At 39.9% G+C, this 21,670-nt stretch overlaps 1 protein-coding gene across 1 annotated transcript in view; it reads right to left on the reverse strand.

Annotated features, from left to right (window-relative positions):
• Positions 1-107: 107 nt before the first annotated feature.
• TSPAN5 (tetraspanin 5) overlaps positions 108-21,670 on the reverse strand; it is an 88,739-nt gene continuing 67,176 nt past the window's right edge. The window contains exons 3-8 of the mRNA XM_005148659.3: positions 13,492-13,638; positions 11,480-11,650; positions 9,349-9,474; positions 6,201-6,248; positions 5,975-6,091; positions 108-5,400 (exon numbers count right to left, since the gene is read on the reverse strand). Coding sequence (XP_005148716.1) covers positions 5,335-5,400; positions 5,975-6,091; positions 6,201-6,248; positions 9,349-9,474; positions 11,480-11,650; positions 13,492-13,638 — 675 coding nt within the window. The 3' untranslated portion in view covers positions 108-5,334. The remainder of the gene's footprint in view (positions 5,401-5,974; positions 6,092-6,200; positions 6,249-9,348; positions 9,475-11,479; positions 11,651-13,491; positions 13,639-21,670) is intronic.

A 21,670-nucleotide genomic window follows, 5' to 3' on the forward strand; every position in this document is an offset into this window, starting at 1 on the left:
GGGGGAGAGGAGGCAGGGGATCCTCTCCTGGAGGAATTTTGCATGAACATATCTTTGCACCATTAATGTTAAAAGTGCTACCACCAAGAGTACACATTCACAACATCAGATTTCACGCAATTTTATTTATAAAATTGTAATTATCTAACAAATTGCATAAAAAATGATTTACTTCAAGTAAATACAGAATACTGCACAACTATTAAAACTATTGTATTGTCCATCATAAGTGTATTAAAACATTCCTAAAAAATGCCTCTATTAAAAAACAAAACCCAAAGAACACAAGTAGCATGATCAAGACCACTTTCAATAGCTTAAAATGAATTACCAGGAAGTTGCATTAACTTCCTAAGTAGACTCCAGTTACATCCACTGAGATCAGCATGTGATACAACACCACAGCCTAATGCTAAAGATGACAAGTAATATATTATGCACCTGATCTATGCTTTTCTCCTAGACTGAAGGTAACCAGTCCAAAAATCAGAAAACTAAAGCTCAAGTCAAACTCTACCGGGCATGCAGTTCTGTTATAGCAATACTTTCAATCGGTAAGTGTAGTTGGCTTTTACAATCCATTTTACAACTGATAAAAAAGGAACATAAGAGAATACATTCGTATAAAAAGGAATGATACACAAAGGGTAAATATCGACACCTTGCTGTACACCTCAGGATGAACCAGAGAGAGAGAGACTCAGTTGGAACTGATCTGGAATACACATTTCACAAACAGGGCTGAGTCACAAAACCCAAGTCCCAGTCTCCCCATTACTCAAGGTAGTTCCAGGTCCATCTCTACTCTGTACACAGCGTGAACATGTACATACAGATGGATCTTTTTATTAACACATCTCTATTGTCAAAACACAAAAGACAGCTAGCAGTGCTACCTGGTGCACGCTAGGAGTCACAACACTTATACTGCATGTTAAGAGAGACTGAAAATTTCATTTCTTCTTTTCAAGTGGCAAAATTTGGTATCTAACGGACACAACAGGGCAGTTTTGTTCGCTTTAGACAGTTTCATGATTGATTATAGGCATCTGAAAAAGCTTCAGGGAGAAGACAAAAATGGGAGGGAGAACTGTAACCTTCAGTGGTGCCTGACACCTGTTTAGACCCAGTCTCCTTTCTAAGGTATTTGCAGAACTGCAATTTCAATGTACCCAAAAGGCACACATCACAAGAACGGAAACAGAAATTCACATGACAGTTTCTCTTGTAACCAACATTGTTAATCAGAATCAATTTTACCAAGGGCCTCTTTAAAGTAGTAAAATCACAGATTAACATCAGGACAGGTCTTATAGCACCATATTTAGTCCTGCCACAAGTGACAGCAACCTCCTCTAAGTCGTAGGGGTAGCTGACTCTGACCCTCCATTTTACAGTCTAATGCTGTTCTAGTGCCAAGCAGCAACGGAAAAAGGCAAGGGAGGTCCTGCTGCTAAACCAGAGCCCGGGAGGCTGGCCAGGGCTTCACCACCCTCAGGGGCCCGCTGCACGCCGGCTGGGCGGACACTAGAGGGCAGGCGATGAAAGCACTGCCTCCCCCACGTCCAGGGCCAGGTATAGCCTCAGATACCGCTCGCTTTTCTTCAAACTCTCACGGTGGACACGTTTCGTATCTATAATAAACACTTTTAGGGTGAAAAGCAGTCATGTGCAAGGATCACTTAATCTGCATGCTACTATTTACATTTCAAACACTATTTACACGCCAGAACTACAATTAGCATCTCTCTCAAAGGGGAGAGAAGGCGGCTTTCAGCACAGAGTACCCTTGAGCAAGCATCTCCGCAGCTTCAGACTCAAAGGGGCACAATCAAAATTATGGGTTTTGAAGCAAAGAGATCCTACTGCTACTAAAACAGACACACTGAGACAAATAAAACATTTGCCCGTTAAAGTATTGATTAAAAAAAAATCAAACAAAGGCCTGTGAATATGGAGAGTATTTAGAAAACAGAGGAGCAAGGACTGTGATGCCCTTTGGTAGGGCTCAGTGGGCAGTTTGGAAATGGCTTCAAAGCCAAGGCTACTGCTGAAGCTGCCAGACCTCTCGTTAGTAATGCCACCATCCCATACACATCACCCTGCAAACAGAGCTATTTCACACTCCACAAAGGCCTAACAACAAATTTCTGAACAACTACTGTGCATTGAAGGTAATTAGACTGACCTCCCAACTCAAGTGGACCCTTACCATCACACCAGGGAGGAACTGCCAAGAGGTCATACTGCCTATCGTATCTTATTGCTTTAGAACGTGAGCGCACATAGCCAGCAGTTGTGCTTTAGTTGCAGCTCACCTGAAGTTTTCACAAAGTTTCTGGAAGAAAGCTTGCTTGCATTTGGCAGGCTCTGACATTAATAAACTGATTTCCAAGGCCTCCCACAAACTTCCCAAACTGGACACCTAAGCTGCTGAGTAGCTGCTGATGGTGCATTTCTAGGACATCTTACCCAATCTGTAGACAAAAACCACGGGATTAAAATGTGCAATATAGACAGCTAGTCCTGAACATTCAGTATGCAACCATCAAACAACTGCAAAAATGAGGGAAATAAGAGCAACTCCTGGGAGTGGGGAAGAGGGGAGTATCAGCATCTGCAGCAATAAATCAAGCTCTAGAAAAATAAGTTATTTAGTGGTTTTTATGAGAACAATCAGTCATTCTGGGACTCAGCAGAAGTGTTGCACATTTGTGTGTGAGAACAAGATTTTCTCACCTCAGAGCATTTACCTTCCTATTAGTCTGACACTGCCAACAGCACGTCCAGCAGACTGGAACTCAGAGAACAGTGTGACAACACAGAAGGACGGTACAGAACAACTGCAGAAATTCAAGTAGAAAAATCAAGTTGTCTTCAGAAGCCCACAGCAGCGCTCAAGACCAGTAGCAACAAGGAATGTTTCTGTATTGTAGGCTTCATTTTTTCCTTTTTCTCCAAACCAAAGCACTGGGTCACAATCAAGGCTCTGAGGTGGATGGGTTAGCTCCTCAACCACACTTCCCTGGTTTCTACCCACACCATTTCGTCTCAGCGCATCGATACTGGTGCTGATGATCTCTCTGCCCTGCTGCTGTCAGGCAAAATGGTCTGTCCCTTTGGGGGGAAACAAACACCAGCAACTCCTCAAGTTAGGAGTGGCTAAAAAAAACATAACACTGTGGCGAAGTGGAACCAACTTTATTAAGGACAGTGATTTATAATTGCTTTCAAAGGCTTAAAAATAATAAAATAAAATAAAATAAAAAATATTTTATGAGTCATAACTGGCCTTTAACAGCAGATACCAAAGGATATGGAGGCTGTCTGATTCAGAGCCAGTCAGTGGGGGTTAACCAGAAGAAGATGAGGTAATGCTCAAAGACAGGAGGACAACAGGACTGTCTGAGGCATCTGTGGAGCACCAGTGTGCCTACCACCAGCATTCAGAAGGGAAAAAACCTATGGCCGACTAAAGCACAGAAAGGTAAAATGTGCAAGGGTACATATACTATCATGGTTCAAGAGTCATAGGACCTGAGAGGTCCTTAATAGGTCATCAGACCAGCCTTCTATCCACCCCCCAGAACAGGAAGTTTTGAAAGCAATGCATTCATCTCTTCTACTCCACACACTTCATGTTAGGAAACTCATCTCAGAACTACGTTAAGCTCTGACAAAGAGGTGTGACACACTCTTGGCCATTGCCTGACCAAAGCAGGAGACAAGAGCTGACAGCTTTCAGGACTGGTTCTGCAGATACTGAGAAAGGTTGTACAACACGATATATTTATACAAAGTGCAATTAAACTACCCAAGCCATGGTCAGGTTTGTAAGTTCACTATAAGTGCAGAAGAACAAATCAAAAATTTTAAGATGGATGGAGTCTGATGTAATTCTTCTTCCGCTATTTGTGCTTTATTCCAAATTCTGCTCTCTTCTGTCTAATTCAAAGAGTGTGTCCTGGCTGATCCCAATACACACTTCTACTTTAAAACTTTTATTCCATTGCTTCAAGAAAGCTTTTTGCTGCATTTAGAGCAACAAAGGGAGAATCATCTCCACAGCAAGGATTTATTCACAGGAGGTAAGCATTGACTCTGGCAAAAGGTGTTCTCTCCAGCTTCCAAGGGAATGGGATATGATCTTTCCATAATCACATGCATTTACCAGTAAGTTTGGAATAGACTGTATTAAAACATATGCACATATTTAAAGCACTGGAGTGTCACAGATTCTTACTCCACAGCTCATGCAAGTAAAAACAGTTAAAGAAAAATGAAAAATGAAAGACCAAAGCCTCAGCTAGGAACAGACCAAAAAGAAGTTTTGCACAAGTATATCAAAGCACTAATATTAGTGAGATTCCCTAAATACATTAGGTTACACTAAATTCCAGAGAAACAAAAGATTAAGCCATCTCAAATACATATGTTTTCATTTTTTAAGTTAATATATCATTCATTCTTTGAATAATATTATTCACTTGGACCCAACATCCACGCTTCTTTCATACATTTATACAATTATATTCCATCCTTGCCTTAAGAGACTGATGTCCTAAGGTATGGCAGCAACCAAAGGCTCTTCAGCCCTTGTTTGTCAAATATAAAACTCCTTTCCCTTCATACAAGGGTGGAGAAGGAAGAAAGATGTCGATAAAATTAGGCAATTCTCCCTGTGAGCTTGCTGATTCCAACCTCAAAGTACTGCAGGGAGATGGTTGGAAGCTTGTGTAAAAAAAAAAAAAAATCCCTTGTTTTAAAAACAATCTCTTTTACTGTACAATAGATGCATAGAAAGTTGCTTCCTGCTGGATGGGCTTAGGCCTGTAGCTATGTTTAGCTGTGGAAACAAGAAGCTTGTTCCTTTACAGAGTGGTGAGGAGAGAGACCATCTCAGGAATATTTGGCAGCTATCGAAGAGCTCATGACACGAAGAATAAACAGCATATCCACAGACTACAACGATGCAAATCCGTCCCACTGAATACATCAACTTTAAAAAAGTGTCCACTTGTTACTCGGGATAAGGAATACAGTAGAGATTCACGGCTCAAGAGCTTTCAAACTGGTCTTCAAAAGCTTTCAAAAGCTTTTTTAAACAAAAAAGAACTGTCAGTGAGCAGCAGATTTTAAATAGCCCACTCTTCTCCCCCCCACACCCCAAAGAAATGCGAGTTCACTGCAATATCAGGAACTTATACTTGAGACTACTTGGGAGAGAAGACTTCCCTGTCACCCATGTCCATACAGCTTGGTGTCGGAGCGACACACTGGAGGTTTCAGAGGGTTTCGGTTGTCCAGTGTCTTCTTGTGGTTACTTCAGCAGTTTTACCAGCTGGCTCTGACAGCCTCAATGTCACTAACCAAATTCTGGGCTAAGCATATCCCAAATATCTGGAAAAGACAACAGTTTATTCATTTGGAGCATCATGCAACTCTTTTCACACAGGTAGAACTCCTTAGGTTTTACAGAACTTTGATATGAAAACAAGCAACAGAAAGTTAGAAATCAAGTTAATGGTAAGTATTGGAAGAAGGAAGAGAATTGGAAAAAAATCCTGTAACTCCATTATTTTTATACTGCTACTGGGTTCTGGGAAATTAAACAGTTCTAGACTTGCTTCACAAAAGCAACTGTAAAGGCTTTTTGCTGCTTACTTAAGCACCAGTGGAAATACCAGGCCTGTACAGACTTAAAAGTCCCTACATGAACTTTATCTAACACAGAGCATTAGTTTTGACCTGCAGACAGTTGAAACAGAAAAAGAATGCATCCCGACAAACAAAAAAATTAAATACTCATTAACACAAAGAAAGCCTCATGCATTTAGCTCCCCCTCTATAAAACCTATGGACATTATACATCTAAGTGTGACTATTTCTAGTTCTTTTATACAGTTCCCCCCTTCTATGTTCTATTTATTTGTTATTCTTCTGTGTAACTCATTACATAGAACATAATGTTTACCTGCAGTAATGCTATTCCAATGAATATACCAGCAACTATGGTAAGATTGTCTTGCAACCATTTCTCAAATTGAGGGACGCAGCCTTTAGTGTAGATAACAATCTGCTGATCAACTTCCTGTCAAGAAGAGGAGCAAGGGAAACAGATAATTACATTCTACTATCCCATCAGCAGAAAAACCTGCTCTTGCAAGAATGATTCAGCTCCTTAAGGTACCAAAACTTACTGGTTTTTGCCTTGCATCGTAGCCACACTGAGTATTAATAACATCTTCCTAGAAGACAGAGACAAACAGAAGAGAAGCAATCAGTGAAGTATATCCTAAACACCATCTCCTAGCTCCTAAAGTTATTCCTGTATGTAATAAGACAAAGACCCTAACTTTGGTCACCATACTGCTGTTTAAAAGCCCCTTCCCTCTTCCATTCAGTGCCATTAATTATTTACAATAAACAAAAGCATGTGGTCGAAAAATATTTTCAGCTCTTAAGGCAGCAAGCTTGGACAACTGGCCCTCCACCAGGGTGAACTCCATGTTTCAGATGCAAGCATTCAGAAGTCAAAGTAAAGGGATTTGGGGACATCTATTTCAAATGCAAGAACCTTCGCCTGAAAAGGTTTTGTCTATACTAAAAAACATGCCAAGACTACTGTTAACATTTTCAGGATACAGTCTGTACAGTGTGAAGAGGTGAGAAGGGGCAGTTCTGCTGCAGAACCTGCAAATTCCTACTGAGGATGTCTGCAAAAATATATACAGTAACTAATTCCTTTCCAAAAACCAGGGATGAAAAGGAAGAGGTGGGGTAATGTATTCTTACTGCCTGCTCTTTCTTACAGGAGCTTGACGGCCATAAGAAAGGAGGCAAGATTTTTTTTCTCCTGCTGCCTCTGCTTAAGTACTCCCAAAGCACAGGTAATAAAATAGGCTATGGCAGGCTTTTCCTAGTGAACAAGCGCTACCCATTAGAAGCTGAAGCTGCATTTATTCTTTATACAGATTTCAGGGCAACAAAATGAAGCAATTACTTGCGCCAGCCACAATAGCAGCAAAATATTAAGTTACTGTCTCATATAGTGAGCAGAAGAAGGAACTACTCAACGAAGTTATAAAAGTCAGCCAGTATTAGCTAGGTGTACTGAACATCACAATTTAATCAAATTGTGGGGAGTGAGAAAGGCAGACAGCAAAGAGATTTTAAAAAGCAGATGTTAGGAAAAAGGTATCTCCTATCAGCAGTTAAAGCTCCTCTAAGTGCTTCCTCTTTTTAGAAAGTACATCAATAGGTTGCATCCTGTCAGTTGCCCAAGCTGGACGCCCTCAAAGGACGTTCAAGATTTTGGCAATTCTTATCTTTTAATGAGATGAATACTTCTGTTCTAGGATCTAAAATACAAATGCCATGCTCTTCCAGGCTGTAAAAGTAGATAAGATTCCAACAGAAGAATTTTAAGCTTTCTTCTTTGTAATGAATTTCTCCTTGCTTTATCATCGGTGTCTTCTGCCTTTAGACTTAGAATTTGTTAACCTAAGGAGAGCATGATGAATGAAATGGAAATATATCAACTTTTCTAGGCCTTGCCTGTAGAGGAATTTGGAAAATTTCAACCTGCTAAACTACAGCAAAGTGAACTATAATTCGCTTTAGATGAGACTTATTTTGGCCTACCTTAAATTTGCTACTTCCTAATTCAAGCTAAACTAAAAGTAAGGTCTGTGCAATAAAGCATCCATACAACTTTCTGCATCACTCTAACACTGCAACTAATCCCAAAAGGAACAAATTTGCTTTCCTACATAATAAATCCATGATTATCACTGAAATTGAACCAGGCACAGCTTGGTTACATTAATTATATGCATGACTTCAAGTATTTTTAGAAATATTAATTGACTTTAAAAATAAAGACAAAAAAAAAAAAGGTGTGCTGCTTCCCCACAATGAATAAGAATGAGATTTATCTTTAATTTTCTGGTTGCTGCATCACCCATTAAGAAACTGCAGAACCATACACACAGATAGAGAGAGAACATTAGTGGATTATGTATTTATAGGATTACCTCGTACTGCTGTCACTAGTTTGGTTTTATAACAACTATATTTTTAAAACTGGGTTGCAATGACCTTTCTGTGTCGCTGAGTGGGCAGACTGGAATCCAAAAGGGGGATCCCAAAGCATAATGTAATGCTTGAGCCTAACCTCTATTTTGTTTTAATATGTCACTGAAAATGTTTCAATTATATTTGTGAGAAAGATTCAAACTACTGTGAAGACATGTTCACTGCAGAAGAACCAGAACACAGCTTGTGGGACTGGCAGTGCCTTATGAGTAGAGGGAAAGAGCAGCAGTAGTGACCAGATGCCAAGAGCAGCAACTGTGTTGCATTAGCAAGGCAGGAAGCACCTGAGCTGTTTGCCTCACTTTAGTCAGTACTGGAGACTCACACACTGAAGGAAAAGTAAGTCATCCCAGGTGAAGAAAAAGCCATAGCTGAACAACTAGGTAATACAAGCACTACAGGCTGCTCTTTTAAGATATATAAAAGTCAAATGTAAAACTGCAGTGTTAGCCATGTAAGTTTCCATGCACACACCCGTCCCTATTCCAAGCCTTTCACTGTCAGTGAACTGCTTTCATTATTACACTTTACCCTTCATTCTTCATCATATCCGTACTAGTAATGTATGGCTCCAACATTTTCTGCTTGATGATCCAGAACTATAACTATTTTAAAAAACATGGAAATTTACCAGAAAGCTGTTCTCTCAAATAATTTCTGACACTCAAGTCTGATCTCAGGTGACTGTTGAACAAGCAGTAATTTTAAAAAGAGTGTGTAAAGATGTCCATACCTGATTCAAGATTCTAATGCAAACATATGTCAGTTCTTCAGGGTACAGACTGTCACTCACTACCATACATAGCACAAACTGGATCAAACTAGCTGCAGCCTCTGGATACTGCACTAAATAACGAGTGCTGCTTTAGAGTGTCTGGTCTTAGAGTTGTCGTTCTTTAAGGCAGCGAAAGAAATACTCTGATGATATTTAATTGAAAGTTCATATCCTTCAACTCATTAAGCATTTCTGTTTTTCATACTTGCTAAAATTAATAGGGATGCTCAGCCAACGCCATGGTTCTCTCATTCTAATGAAAAGCAGCAAAAAGCATACAAACAGCATGAAGACTGAAGCTAGCTTAAGATTGCTGCTGACTGCAAAGAAGTTAGTGGTTAAGCTGATCTGCAAGAACAAAAAAATACAAGTTGATGCAAAGGTAACGATCACACATGACTTCTAGGAAAAAAAAGTCTTAAAGGGATTTAAAACTGGACCAGCAGAAACATCCTGCTCTCCTGACTGTCACTTACGGCAGGGTCTTTAGTACAGCAAGAGAAGGGAACACCACAGCGCTCTCTACTTGCGTTGGAATCTGTGCAATTGAAGTAAATATTCAGGTTCCAGTCATCAGCTCCAAAAGCCCCACAGCACTGCCACTAGAACAAAGAAAGGAGAACTTCTTGACTTTCAAAACACACAAATCTCAGCATTAGTAAGATGCATCACTGCTGCCAGTTTCCCCCTAGCTTTCAAAATCTGAGATCCCCTCTGGTTTCATTGAAGCTGACTTGGGTTTGCATTTTAAAAAGTCAATACTATGCCATACCTGTAAGTTATTAAAATTATAATGTGATTAAAGTTATGTTCACACCCTGCAACATGACTGTCTGGAGTGAAACACACAGAAGTGAGCTCATATGCCTACAAAAACACCACAGATTTGTACCAGCCTACAAGCTCAGGCCCCAGGGACAGTAGAGCCAAAAGTACAATATTCTATCCAGTCTAACATGTCCTGGGTTCTCAACATAACTAATCAGCTCCAAAGGTTACACTGGTATATGTACTCCTTTTCCCAGTGTGGGGGAATCTTTCCTGACTGTACATCAGACAATATGAACACATTTACCCTGAGCATCACAGACTGCACATAATTACTGAAGACAATCAGAATCCTTCAAAAAGCAAATAGTGCCCAATAGTATGCCTAGACTCTGGCAAAACATGCCAACACACAGGGAATTGGTAAGACTTGCTGAACATACAAAGAATGGATTGGAGATCAGTGGCACACTGATGATTTACAGCATTTAAAAAGCTACCTCAATGAACCACCTCAACTTTAAAACAAATATATATATACATGTATATATATATATATATAAAAGCAAAACAAAAAAATCACAAATCACATTTTAAAACACACTGGAATTACAACTCTCTCTAAATGTAGCACAGTTCCCTCTGCAATACCTGAGTACGTTGTCTTCAAGCATTTTCTCTACTAGCTGAAAAATTAGCTTGCTCTCCAGACTCATGCTGTCCCTGACTTATCTGCTAAGATGGCTAATCCACTCAGGAAAGCAAGTTTTATGTAGTGTCTGCAAAACCGGACTGTAGCCTTTTGGTTGCATACAAGTAGACCACTGCTTTCAGACTGCAGTGACCTCTGAGGTTCTCTGAGCTGGACAAGATGAAACCAGTGCAAGGATCCACATCTTGTTACTTACTCGTCATTTTTTCCCCCCAAGGCTTATAGAAGAAAATCAAACACTGAAAAAAAATACATTAACTGCAGAATGTACAAAACCCAATAAACATGACATTATCCAACATTCAACCATGTTAGCTACACAGGGCCAAATTCAAACCAACACAGGCCAGAACTGAGTACTGAAGTAAGAAGGCACTGACAAAATAACTTGTGTGCAAAAGTCAGTACAAGACTCCTTTACACACACTGATAAATTACAGAGCTTTATCTACACACACTTGTGCAACTCTGGATTTATCCTTGTCTTCCAAGAGCAAATGTAGCATCATTTAAAGATTTCCTATGAGAACTATGAGTTGTCCGCTTCATTAGGCTAATTGCATTAAGCCTAGTTAAAAAGAAATAACACTGTAGCTTCACCCAGACCAGCTAAATATCTGCCACTTTGCAGTGTGGTGTAGCATCTCTAACATTGCTAGAACTACACCAACATTCATCCTGGAACCAAATTAAGCTTAGAAAATTATATATTTTTTTTTAAACAGATGTGACAGCTCCTACAATAAAATATTTTTAACACCCCTCTCCCCAAGAAGCCCAAAATATCTCCATACACATATGGAATATGGTCAAAAAATCTGAACACAAGAGTGATTTATATGACTTTTAGATTTGACATACTATCATCTTCAAGAATAAGTCACCCCAACTCTCTCTCTGCCTTGTCTTTCTCAGTCATTCATCAACAAATAAACCACCTGGCACAGGTGCTGGACATTTGTAGAAGTTCTGTAAAGAGAAATATACATATATGGACACACATTCAAAAGTATTATATGCTAGAGTATTTCTGTTGTTCCTTGAAGAAACCAAGCAGATGGAAAGTAAAAAATAGAGTAGGTATTTTTTTCAAAGTAAGCTTTACAAATAAACATAGTCCAACTTACATATTCCTGTGTGAAGTCTATGAGGTTTTGCAAATCAATGTCATCTCTGTATGCTCTGATGTTGTTGTTTATAAAGAAATAAAGCTGATCCTTTATCCAGTCTTTGAAAACAAATGCTAAAACACCAGCAGTGAGCTCCAAGAAGAAAATAATCCCAAGAAACACAGAAAACTATGAAGAAAAATGGAAAGGTTAAAATTAGTTTGCTTTATGACCAAAAATGTGTTCTTCAAGGCTCACAATTATGTCCAGTTCAGGGCTTTATCTGTTTCAGTGCAAGTTCAAGCTATTCCAGCACACACCAAATCTTAAATTAAAAATACACATTTTTTTAATTAGGGTTGTAGTACAGGAATCCTAATTCTATTCTTAAAAATGCCAAGAAATTTAAACTTTGGGCATTTCCCTGGGATTTTCAAAGAGATCCAAGAGAATTCACTGTAAATTCAACACACATGGCTACTCACCACCTGTAGGGCCCTCTGAAAACTCATCTTAAATTTCTAGGTAGGCACTTACATTTTCAAAGGCATAAACAACCAATAGTGCCAGTGGAATACTTTCTAAGTGACTTTTTCTTTTGACACCCTCATTGCTGAAGTTTTGCCTAAGCAGACAAAGCAAAAATTGGTAACAGCAGAAATTAATTAATGACTAAATTGAAGCGGAATGTCTATGGAATGACTCACATCCACATTAAAACCAAATGAGGTTCTATGATTAATGCAAATGCAATGGATGCCAAAGGCATTACTAATGATCTGCCACTTTCTCTAAGGATCTCCACTGAGTCTACACTGTTTAAAATACAGAGGGGTCCTCATATACTGGAAGTCCATCCCTTTTGCAACTGCGCCTTTGGGTTTCATTTTAATATGTGCTGTGTTTGTTCAGATGCATTTTTAATTTATTCTGCAGCTGCCGTATAGGAAGCTGTTTCTGGTACAACAGATGGGTTCGTTTTAGGAAAGCAAAGAGAAGTGAAGTGAAAAAAGGTGTTACAATAGCTTCCCCCACTCCCCTTTTTTCAAGCAAGAGAAAAGCAAGTTAGAACTCTTCCAAGCTGTTTTATAAATGCCTCAAGAAGCCTCCTCCCCTTATCAAACATGTCTTTGGGAGCCAAAAATGTCGTTTGAAGGCAGTTATTTCACTGGAAGCCTTTTCATGTATGTATTAACAGTTAATGGTTCTTAGACACAACTACTACCCAGGCTTGTGCCCACATCTGCAAGCTGGAGTGGTGGCAGAAAGAATCTAAAATTTATTCAAAATGGAACATGATACTATTATCTTCATCTTCAGCCTTTCAAAAAAAAAACTAAACCAGCCTATTTAGCTAAAGGCATTCTGAATACTGAGCTACCTTTGTGTATCAGCAGCTTGTCCCCAACTAACAAGTCCAGTCCAGAGTTCAAAAAGACAACATCTATTTTATTTACTAATCCTGGGCACATTCTCCTCCTTTTCTTCCTCTCAGGCCTCAGCACTGACAGGAAGCAAAGAAGCCTTTTCGAATTGGGTAAACAGTACAGAATTGAGGATATCAGCAAGCAAAGCCTCGCAACAGTCCTATCTTCTCTGTACCACGAGGGGCAACTGCACAGCAGAAACCACATAGGTCACATTCAGTGGTGCATCTGCATGCCTCATATTTCACAGGCAGCTTGTTGTGGACTCAAGTTCAACATGCAGGTTCCTTGCAGAAACTTCTCTTTCCACGACAGGAAAGCAAAATGTTAGGCTATATGCATATGAAAAGCAGTAGTTCCATGTTACCATTCTTACCATTAACAGTTCACAACTTTAAAGACAAACCAGTAAGCACTAGAGACTGAAGTGCTGTAAAGTGTTAACAGCTAAGCAAAAACTATTCACAGAACAGTACCTTCACATAAGATAACACCTTCCATTCCCCAAAAGACATTTTAAAATCTTTACACAGTTAAGCAGGAACAGAGACCATGACTTAGGCTATGTAATTAATGAATGCCGAAGTTGCAAAGGCTACTTACAAATTTGAGAAGAAAGGTATTTTCTCGTAAAGCTCCAATGCATCCTGCAAATCCCAAAATGAACATAACTCCTCCTACCACTAGGAAGAGCCAAACTGGATCAAAGCCTCCCAGGTCAGTGATGGAGGAGATATTGGACAGCACTCCCTGGGAAAGAAACAATGCCAAGGGATAAGTATGTTCAGCTTTCAGTTGTTCAAATTCTGCCAGCATTTTTCTTCTTAAAAAGGTAGAAGTGTATGGCAAATAAATGTTCTGCGGTACATCAAGCAAACACAATGAAGAAAATCTTTGCAGTTAAAGAGATAAAAAGGGTGATTATGTACAATATTTCTCAATGAACATGTGGAATGAACAGTAAAATGTGCTTCAAAAGTCTTTTATGAGAAACCCACAGGGCATTCTGAGAAACCCACAGGGCATTTTGCTGCTTCTGAGGCTATGAGAATTAGTCTGCTAGAAAGTGAGAATAGACATTTAATGAAAACTTAACTCATTTCCCATGCTGAGATGCATTTTAGGTGTCATACACATTGTTCACGTAATCACGTGGTTACACGTTATACTAGAAAAAGCAGTCAACAGCAAAAATACCAGCTTGAATTCAGCATTTACACTCAGTATTCACAACAACTGACAGAAATTAGAAGTGAGCTCCTAGGCTGCAGCATCTTGCAATAATAGTTTTTACTACCAAATTTTGATGAACTAGATACCTGGCCAATTTAACTTCGGGAATCTACAGTGCCAAAAACTCGTTAAAAAAAAAATAAAGCATGGGTACTGAGTAATCAGCAGGAAGAAAATCTTAGTAGGACATCAGGCAGTTGAAGGACTTGCCTTGAGAGATGGTTTGCATTGATTTAGGTTAGACCACATATGTTGTTTTCTATATGACAGCATAGTCTGCTTGTAATGCCATTGCTCCCTTAGAAACAGAGTTTAGGTTGTGCTGTCAGTAATCCTGAGGAACTTCTTTAAGACAAACAAACAAAACAAAAAATAACCAAAGTACCAAAACAAAACAAAACACCAAAAAAAACAAACCAAACCAAAAAACCCACAAAAACCCAATCACACACATTTTAACCAGAGTTTGGCTGACGTTCAACAGATTGGTCATATCAAGAAGCAAGTTCAAAGTCTTCCATCTTACACTGAGTTTATACAGGAATAGTTACAGTTTCCTAAAGCCTTTTGGCAGCAAAAAGCTGAAGTATCACTATTTCTTCATTCATCTCCCCCGTGCTGCAGGTCACTGCAAAGCACACTGCTGTAGCGGACATTTCTCTGCATCTTTCCTCAAAGAAGCCTGAACCCAGGCTGAGTGCTCTGGACTACTGCTTTACCTAGCAGCTCCTCAATGAAGCTGTGGCTTGGAAAACAATAAAGACCTTCACCTCTACAGCTCCTTATTTACAGAATTCTGAAGTTCTTCATTTTCTCCCATTTCCCTGTTCATATCCCATTTGTTTCTTTGAAATTGTCCCAAACCAGCAATCATTTTGAAGGAAGACGTTATAACCTTATTTCCAAAAGTTGATAGTAACATTGTTAACAGATGACTGTTCACAACTATGGCTTTACATCTGTGATTTTTTTATTTCTTTTTAGTGTACTCAGTCTAGACCACTCAGAAGATAAACATGTCATGCAACCAATATTCCTAATACAGTATTCCTCATAGTCTGCCACCACTTCCACATTCATCACTTTCCTCCTACATTACATACAGTACTAGTCTTACTGTCATTCATTAAAAAGAGAAAAATAGAATGCTGCTCAGAGCTAGTAGTGCTATCAAAGCAGACCAGTTGGCATGTCTTTTTCTAGACTAGTGATGAGATGTTTCAGCCAGGCTGAAGCAAGCTTATCTGTCATTAACACTTAAATCAACTTGTGCAAAGGTTTTCTGCTACTTTTGCTTCATTACATTTGTCATAGAAAAGAAATCAAAGGCATAACTTGCTGGCTAAGAATGACACAAAATAAACAGTATAATGCAGTAACACACAAACCTTTGAAAAATTCATGGCCTTGGCCATACACAAGTCAGGAAACATGAGACCTTCCCAAGGGAAAGAATGGTAAAATAACTTCTTCACAAAGTTTTTAAGTCCTTTCTGTTTCTCCTGTGTCACCAAAGAAAGGATGTTGTTTTTGTATGATAATTATTTTATTTTTTAGGAAAAATAGCATTCAGTCATTCATTTATGTCTCTCTTCATAACACTTTGTCTTTCTTTAAAAAAAAAGAAAACAAATAAACAACAAAACCCACACATAACAAGCCCCACAGCAATTTACTAATTTAATCATGTTTCTTCCATATGAAAATAATAAAACTCAAATGAAAGCAGAAATCCAAGTGCAATTCAGCTCACATTTGCAGACAGTGCTCTTAGAGAAGACAGTCATAATATAAAGACACATTAGTGAACAATATACTTTGGATTTTATCACACTCCCATTAGAGTTGATGACAATAAAATTCAATGAACCAGTTGTATATTGTCTTTTCCGACCTTACTTGATTTCCTAGCACTGCCAGGCTCTTTGCATCCTGGTGTGCTACATGTTTGCTGGTCAGTCAGCAAAAGTCAGTTACCTAATCTCTGGTCTGCTCCAGACTCCAACTCCTCAGGGTAGCTATGAACTGATGTACTGAAATAGAACACCACAAGCCTCATTTGCCATTATTTGCTGCCCTTGAAAAGCACCTCTGTGTGCATCTTTTCGTAGTCCACATCTGGCAATCATAAGCCTAGTTTGGATAAATCCCAAATAATACATCCTGATAGCAAAACAGCATACTGCATAATTCTCATTTGTACTCTGTGTTCTCTGCATATGAATCTCAAGTGATCAGTATTCTGGAGAGACTTCTCAAGAGTATACAATCTTCAGAGAGGCTTTGGCAATGAAACAGTAGCTAGCAGCAGGAATGACAAACATAGACAATGCTCTGTGGTTACACATAAAGATACACAAAGGTAGCCCAACAGAAGTTTACTTCTTACTGCTGAAATGCAGTTTTCCAGTCTTGGGGTTTTTTTCCTGGACACTTACAAATAAACTCTCTGAAGAGATAGTGAAGCAATATTTTAAAGAGTGTTTAAAGTTTTAAAAGTATTTTGCTTCAAGCAGCAAGGCAATGACCAGGGAATATTATCTCACTTTACATTGTTAAGAAGAACTAAACACATTGTACTTTAGGCACATGCTTTTCCTATCCACCACAAGTTTCTATAACATATGCTACTACAGTATTCAGTATTTTTTGCCTGTAATGCCTACTTCTGGGAGAGTTTGGCAGAGGTGTACAAATGCCTGGTAGTAACCAATTCTGTCTTCATCCCATTTTTAACCAAAAGCAGAAGGGAACGTTTCCAGAGGTGCTTGAGCAGAAGATCAGTATTCTCATATTCTAACATATCCCTCCAGTGACACACTCTGAATCTTCATGCTGACCAGTCAGTCACAGAATATACAGTGACTGTCAACTGACCTCTTGCATCAATGCAGCACCTTGACAAACCACCTGTAAATCCTTTCGAGTCAGACTTTCTACAAGCACAAAAACATTTTTCCTAGAAACACTACGGCAGTAGTACATTTCAACCTTTACTGTTAAGTAGTTGCAAGTACTATCACTGTTTTAGCCTCCAAAAGGAGGAAATTTATGTTTCCTAAACCCACATTCTCACTTTGGAAGCATGGTTGTTTTTCTAGGTTATACACACATCACTTTCTTGGTAGTTTAGGCAGTGTGTAATCTTTATTTGGCAGTAAACATTTTATGCAAAGCTACATACTCCAAATACTTCTCATGATGGTGTCAACCCAGGGGCTCTGCTCTAGCCACAAGGAGAGTCAGCAGGATGTGTTCCCTGGCTGATCTCCAAAATCATCTGTTTGCTCTTTTTCCCCCACCTCCATTTGCCTGCTGTACATTACAATGCCTGGGTCATTTAACCTTTTAATTGACCACAAATCAAAACTTGTTTGAGGTAGTGAAGCAACAAAAGAATCAGCTATAATCAGACAAAAATCAATACTGGTGAAGTTATGAAAACAGTTCCTTTATTTGTAAAACAGACTTCACTTCAGTGACAAGTATATAATGATGTAGGCATGGAAGAGGAAAGACAGACCTCATATTCCTACCCCATCTCAAATTCAAGAGAGGAAGTGAAACAGTATAACCTGCTCTATTCTTCAACAAAAGAGTGGGGAAAAGGCATTGGTGATGACTTCTGCCACACCAAGAAACAGGAGACAATCAAGCGAGGCCTGCCAGAAACTCCTGCAGAGCTAGAGTCTTCCCCTTATGCTATGTGAGCAGAAATGCACTCTCTAAGAGATGCCTGATTCTCTGCTGTCATGCCTCTTTTTTCCCTGTGGCAAGGGCCCTCCACCCTACATGGCACAAGGGAGTAGGCAATAAAGGAAAAAAAGCTGGTCTTGAAGGCTGTAACTCAAGAAGGCCCCTCCCGATATTACAGCTGCACAATTATTGCCATTATCTCATCAGTAAAGAAGGAAGCAGTCACTTAGAAAAGCACCCCTTTTTTAAAAAGGGGTACACCCCTCACCCTTTCTCCATCTTGTACTCATTAAAATCATCGGACAATTTGTACTGCTTTCCAGAGAGAGACTCTGACTCTAGCTCCCACCTTTGATGCACATCCACATTAGCATTTCAGGCCAGATCCAGGAGTCACACATTAGCTATGCTTCAGTTCACACCAGGGAAGTGTCAGAGCACACAGACTAGATTACTTACAAATGAAAATGTGCCCCTGGAACATAATTCATGCTCCATTCATGGGCACTTAGTCCATGAGATCACACCAGAACTAGGCTGAAGAAAACTCAAACCTTTCAAAAATCTGTAGTGTGCAGGCCGGGTTTTCAACACCATTTCTGGTCCAGACTATTTGCATTTAGCAAACATAGCCTTTGGGTGCTGAACCCAGAAAGTTACTTTTATTCCCCTAGAATGTATGGATGATAACACAGCCATCTTGGAGCAGTGCCTTGGTGTTGGTACACCTATACAATTTAATTGCGTTCCTGGTTCCTAATGAGACCAAACAGAAGGGAGTCACAAGTGCATTAGCAAGCTAGTAAGGCTTCCATCCAGGCTGACTGTAGTTAGTGTAGAGAACTCACTGCCATGTTCAGGTCTCAGAGATGTTCCCTGAAGTTTGCTAGACTGATTCTTTTTCAACAGCTGATCTCACAGGCACAGCAACATACTGCAGGGCAAGAGAGAACGGCTCCAAGTGAAAAGACTCTGGGCAACTGCAGTTTTTAAAGGCTAAGCCAGTAATGAAAATTTAAGGCGTCTTGAGTCAGAGACAACTTCGGAAAAATCACCATCCTAGGGAATAAGGAGGTGATGCACTGTGACAGTATACAGAATTTGGCCAAAGGAAGTGCATGTAAAAGAATAGGACTCAATACAACAGTTCCCATAACAAACAACATCCCAGAGGGCCTTTAGAAAAAATAAAAAGAAGAAACCAACACCAGTAAAATAGGAGAAATCAGCCTTTTTTTTTTTCTTCCAAGATGGGAAAAAAACTTCTCTGCTGCACAATCCCATTACAGAGGGGATATGGGAGAAGGAGGGGGAGGATGGGTGGATGGACAACAAAAAAAGCAGATGGCCAGAAAAAGGTTCAGCAATATAGGACCTTCTGAAACATTCTCTGCAAACAGAGGATTAGCCTTTCCACAAACTAATCTGCAGCACTAAAAATCACTGGCAAACAGAAACACATGGCAGTGATGGGAAATAAAAGTATTTCCAAATGCATGATTCTGAAACAGAAAAATGTCTCTCTACTTTGTTAGTCATAAAATCCATGCAGTTTCTCCATGCTGTGTATCTGAATGAGCATGAGGAACAGAACAATAGTCATTGAAACATGCCAAATTAATTCCATTCCAGAGTTTTGTCTCTGCAAGCAAGAAACTAGGTGGGGGTTGTTTATAAATCTTATTTCCTTGATTTTTGTTGGGTTTCTATTTCCCACAGCAAACATCAATAGCAGCATAACTTTATTTTTCAAGTGTTTAGTTAAGGAGAAGACCTAGTCTTGTTTTCTTGCCATGACAAAGCAAAGTTCAATAGATGAATAACTAGCATGGATACACACAAGATAAAGATTTTTACTTTTCAGGATTAATGGTTAAAAGGTGTTGGAATATTAGTAAAATCATCTAAGAGCCTCTTTAGATAATGCACCCTTATGTGCTGAAATTTAAATTAAATGTAATAGTGAATATTAGTATCCTCCTCCTCTCCAGACCTGTAAAATACACACACTGAGTCCTGGCTTAGAAGCAAGGCACATGCTTTAGTATCCTTCAGCCCATAAGGATCTACAGGATATGCACACCATTTTCTTGTCAACACTTGGTTTTAAAAGAACTATATGATAGACATGTATGCACAACAATTATGGAATATAATTTCCTCTTGATGTCTGCCACTCACTGGGACAGTTGAAGAAGTGAAAAATTTTTCTCCCAGAACAAATGTAGTTTTCATTGCAGGGCAAGGAGAGAGAGACTTGGTCTGACAAATTGTAACTGTTTCCATGCAGGGAGTCTAGCCTGTCCCAGAACACCCAAGCAGGCCTAAATCAACTTGGATCAACATCTAAAACTCTAGCTTAAAATGTAAGATCCATATTTAGAGCTCCTGCTTGGTAAGAGTACTGTGCTGGCACACAAGGTGCCATAGTGGTGTTCTAAACTGCACACAACTTGACTTCTGAGCTGCAAGGGGGCTGCTTCACTAAGGGGAAATCCTGCCTGACCAATTTGGTGGCCTTCTATGATAGGGCTACAGAACTGATGGACAGGGGTGGAGCAGTTGATGTCATCTACCTGGAAATGTGCAAAGTGTCTGACACTGTCCCACATGACATCCTTGACTCTAAATTGGAGAGACATCAATTTGATAGGTGGACCACTCGGTGGATAAAGAACTGGCTGGATGGTCGCACTCAAAGAGTTGTGGTCAACGGTTCAGTGTCTGGCTGGAGACCAGTAACGAGTGGTGTCCCTCAAGGATCAGTGTTGGGACCGGCCTTGTTTAATATCTTTGTCGCTGACATGGACAGCAAGATTGAGTGTGCCCTCAGCAAGTTTACTGATGACACCAAGCTGTGTGGTTTGGTTGATACGCTGGAGGGAAGGAATGTCATTCAGAGGGACCTTGACATGCTTGTGAGGTGGGCTGATGCCAACCTCATGAAGTTTAACCATGCCAAGTGCAAGGTCCTACACCTGGGTCAAAGCAATCCCAGGCACAGCTACAGGTTGGGCAGAGAAGAGATTCAGAGCAGCCCTGTGGAGAAGGACTTGGGGGTGTTGGTTGAGGAGAAAATGAACATGAGCCAGCTTCAGTGTGCGCTTACAGCCCAGAAAGCCAACCATACCCTGGGCTGCATCAAAAGGAGCGTGACCAGCAGCTCGAAGGAGGTGATCCTGCCCCTCTACTCTGCTCTCGTGAGACCTCACCTGGAGCATTGTGTGCAGTTCTGGTGTCCTCAACATAAAAAGGACATGGAACTGTTGGAACAAGTCCGGAGGAGGCCACGAGGATGATCAGGGGACTAGAGCACCTCCTGTATGAAGACAGGCTGAGAAAGTTGGGGCTGTTCAGCCTGGAGAAGAGAAGGCTGCGTGGAGACCTCATAGTAGCCTTCCAGTGTCTGAAGGGGGCCGGTAGAGATGCTGGGGAGAGACTCTTCATTAGGGCCTGTAGTGACAGGACAAGGGGTAAAAGGGGTAATGGGTTAAAACTTAAACAGGGGAAGTTTAGATTGGATATAAGGAAGAAATTCTTTACTTTTTTTACCTTTGTTAGGTTGGTGATGCACTGGAATGGGTTGCCCAGGGAGGTTGTGAATGCTCCATCCCTGGGAGTGTTTAAGGCCAGGTTGGACAGAGCCTTGGGTGACATGGTTTAGTGTGAGATGTCCCTGCCCATGGCAGGGGGGTTGGAACTGATTATCTTAAGGTCTTTTCCAACCCTAACTATTCTCTGATGCTATGAGTGTATTCTAGTCACACTGACACAACAAAAGCCTAGAAACTGAACTTATGCACATAATCAATGTCTTTCACTTCTCCCTCTTCATTTCACTTAATTGTATACA

The sequence above is a fragment of the Melopsittacus undulatus genome, chromosome 7 (assembly GCF_012275295.1).
Source record: "Melopsittacus undulatus isolate bMelUnd1 chromosome 7, bMelUnd1.mat.Z, whole genome shotgun sequence".
NCBI classification, from domain to species: Eukaryota; Metazoa; Chordata; class Aves; order Psittaciformes; family Psittaculidae; genus Melopsittacus; species Melopsittacus undulatus.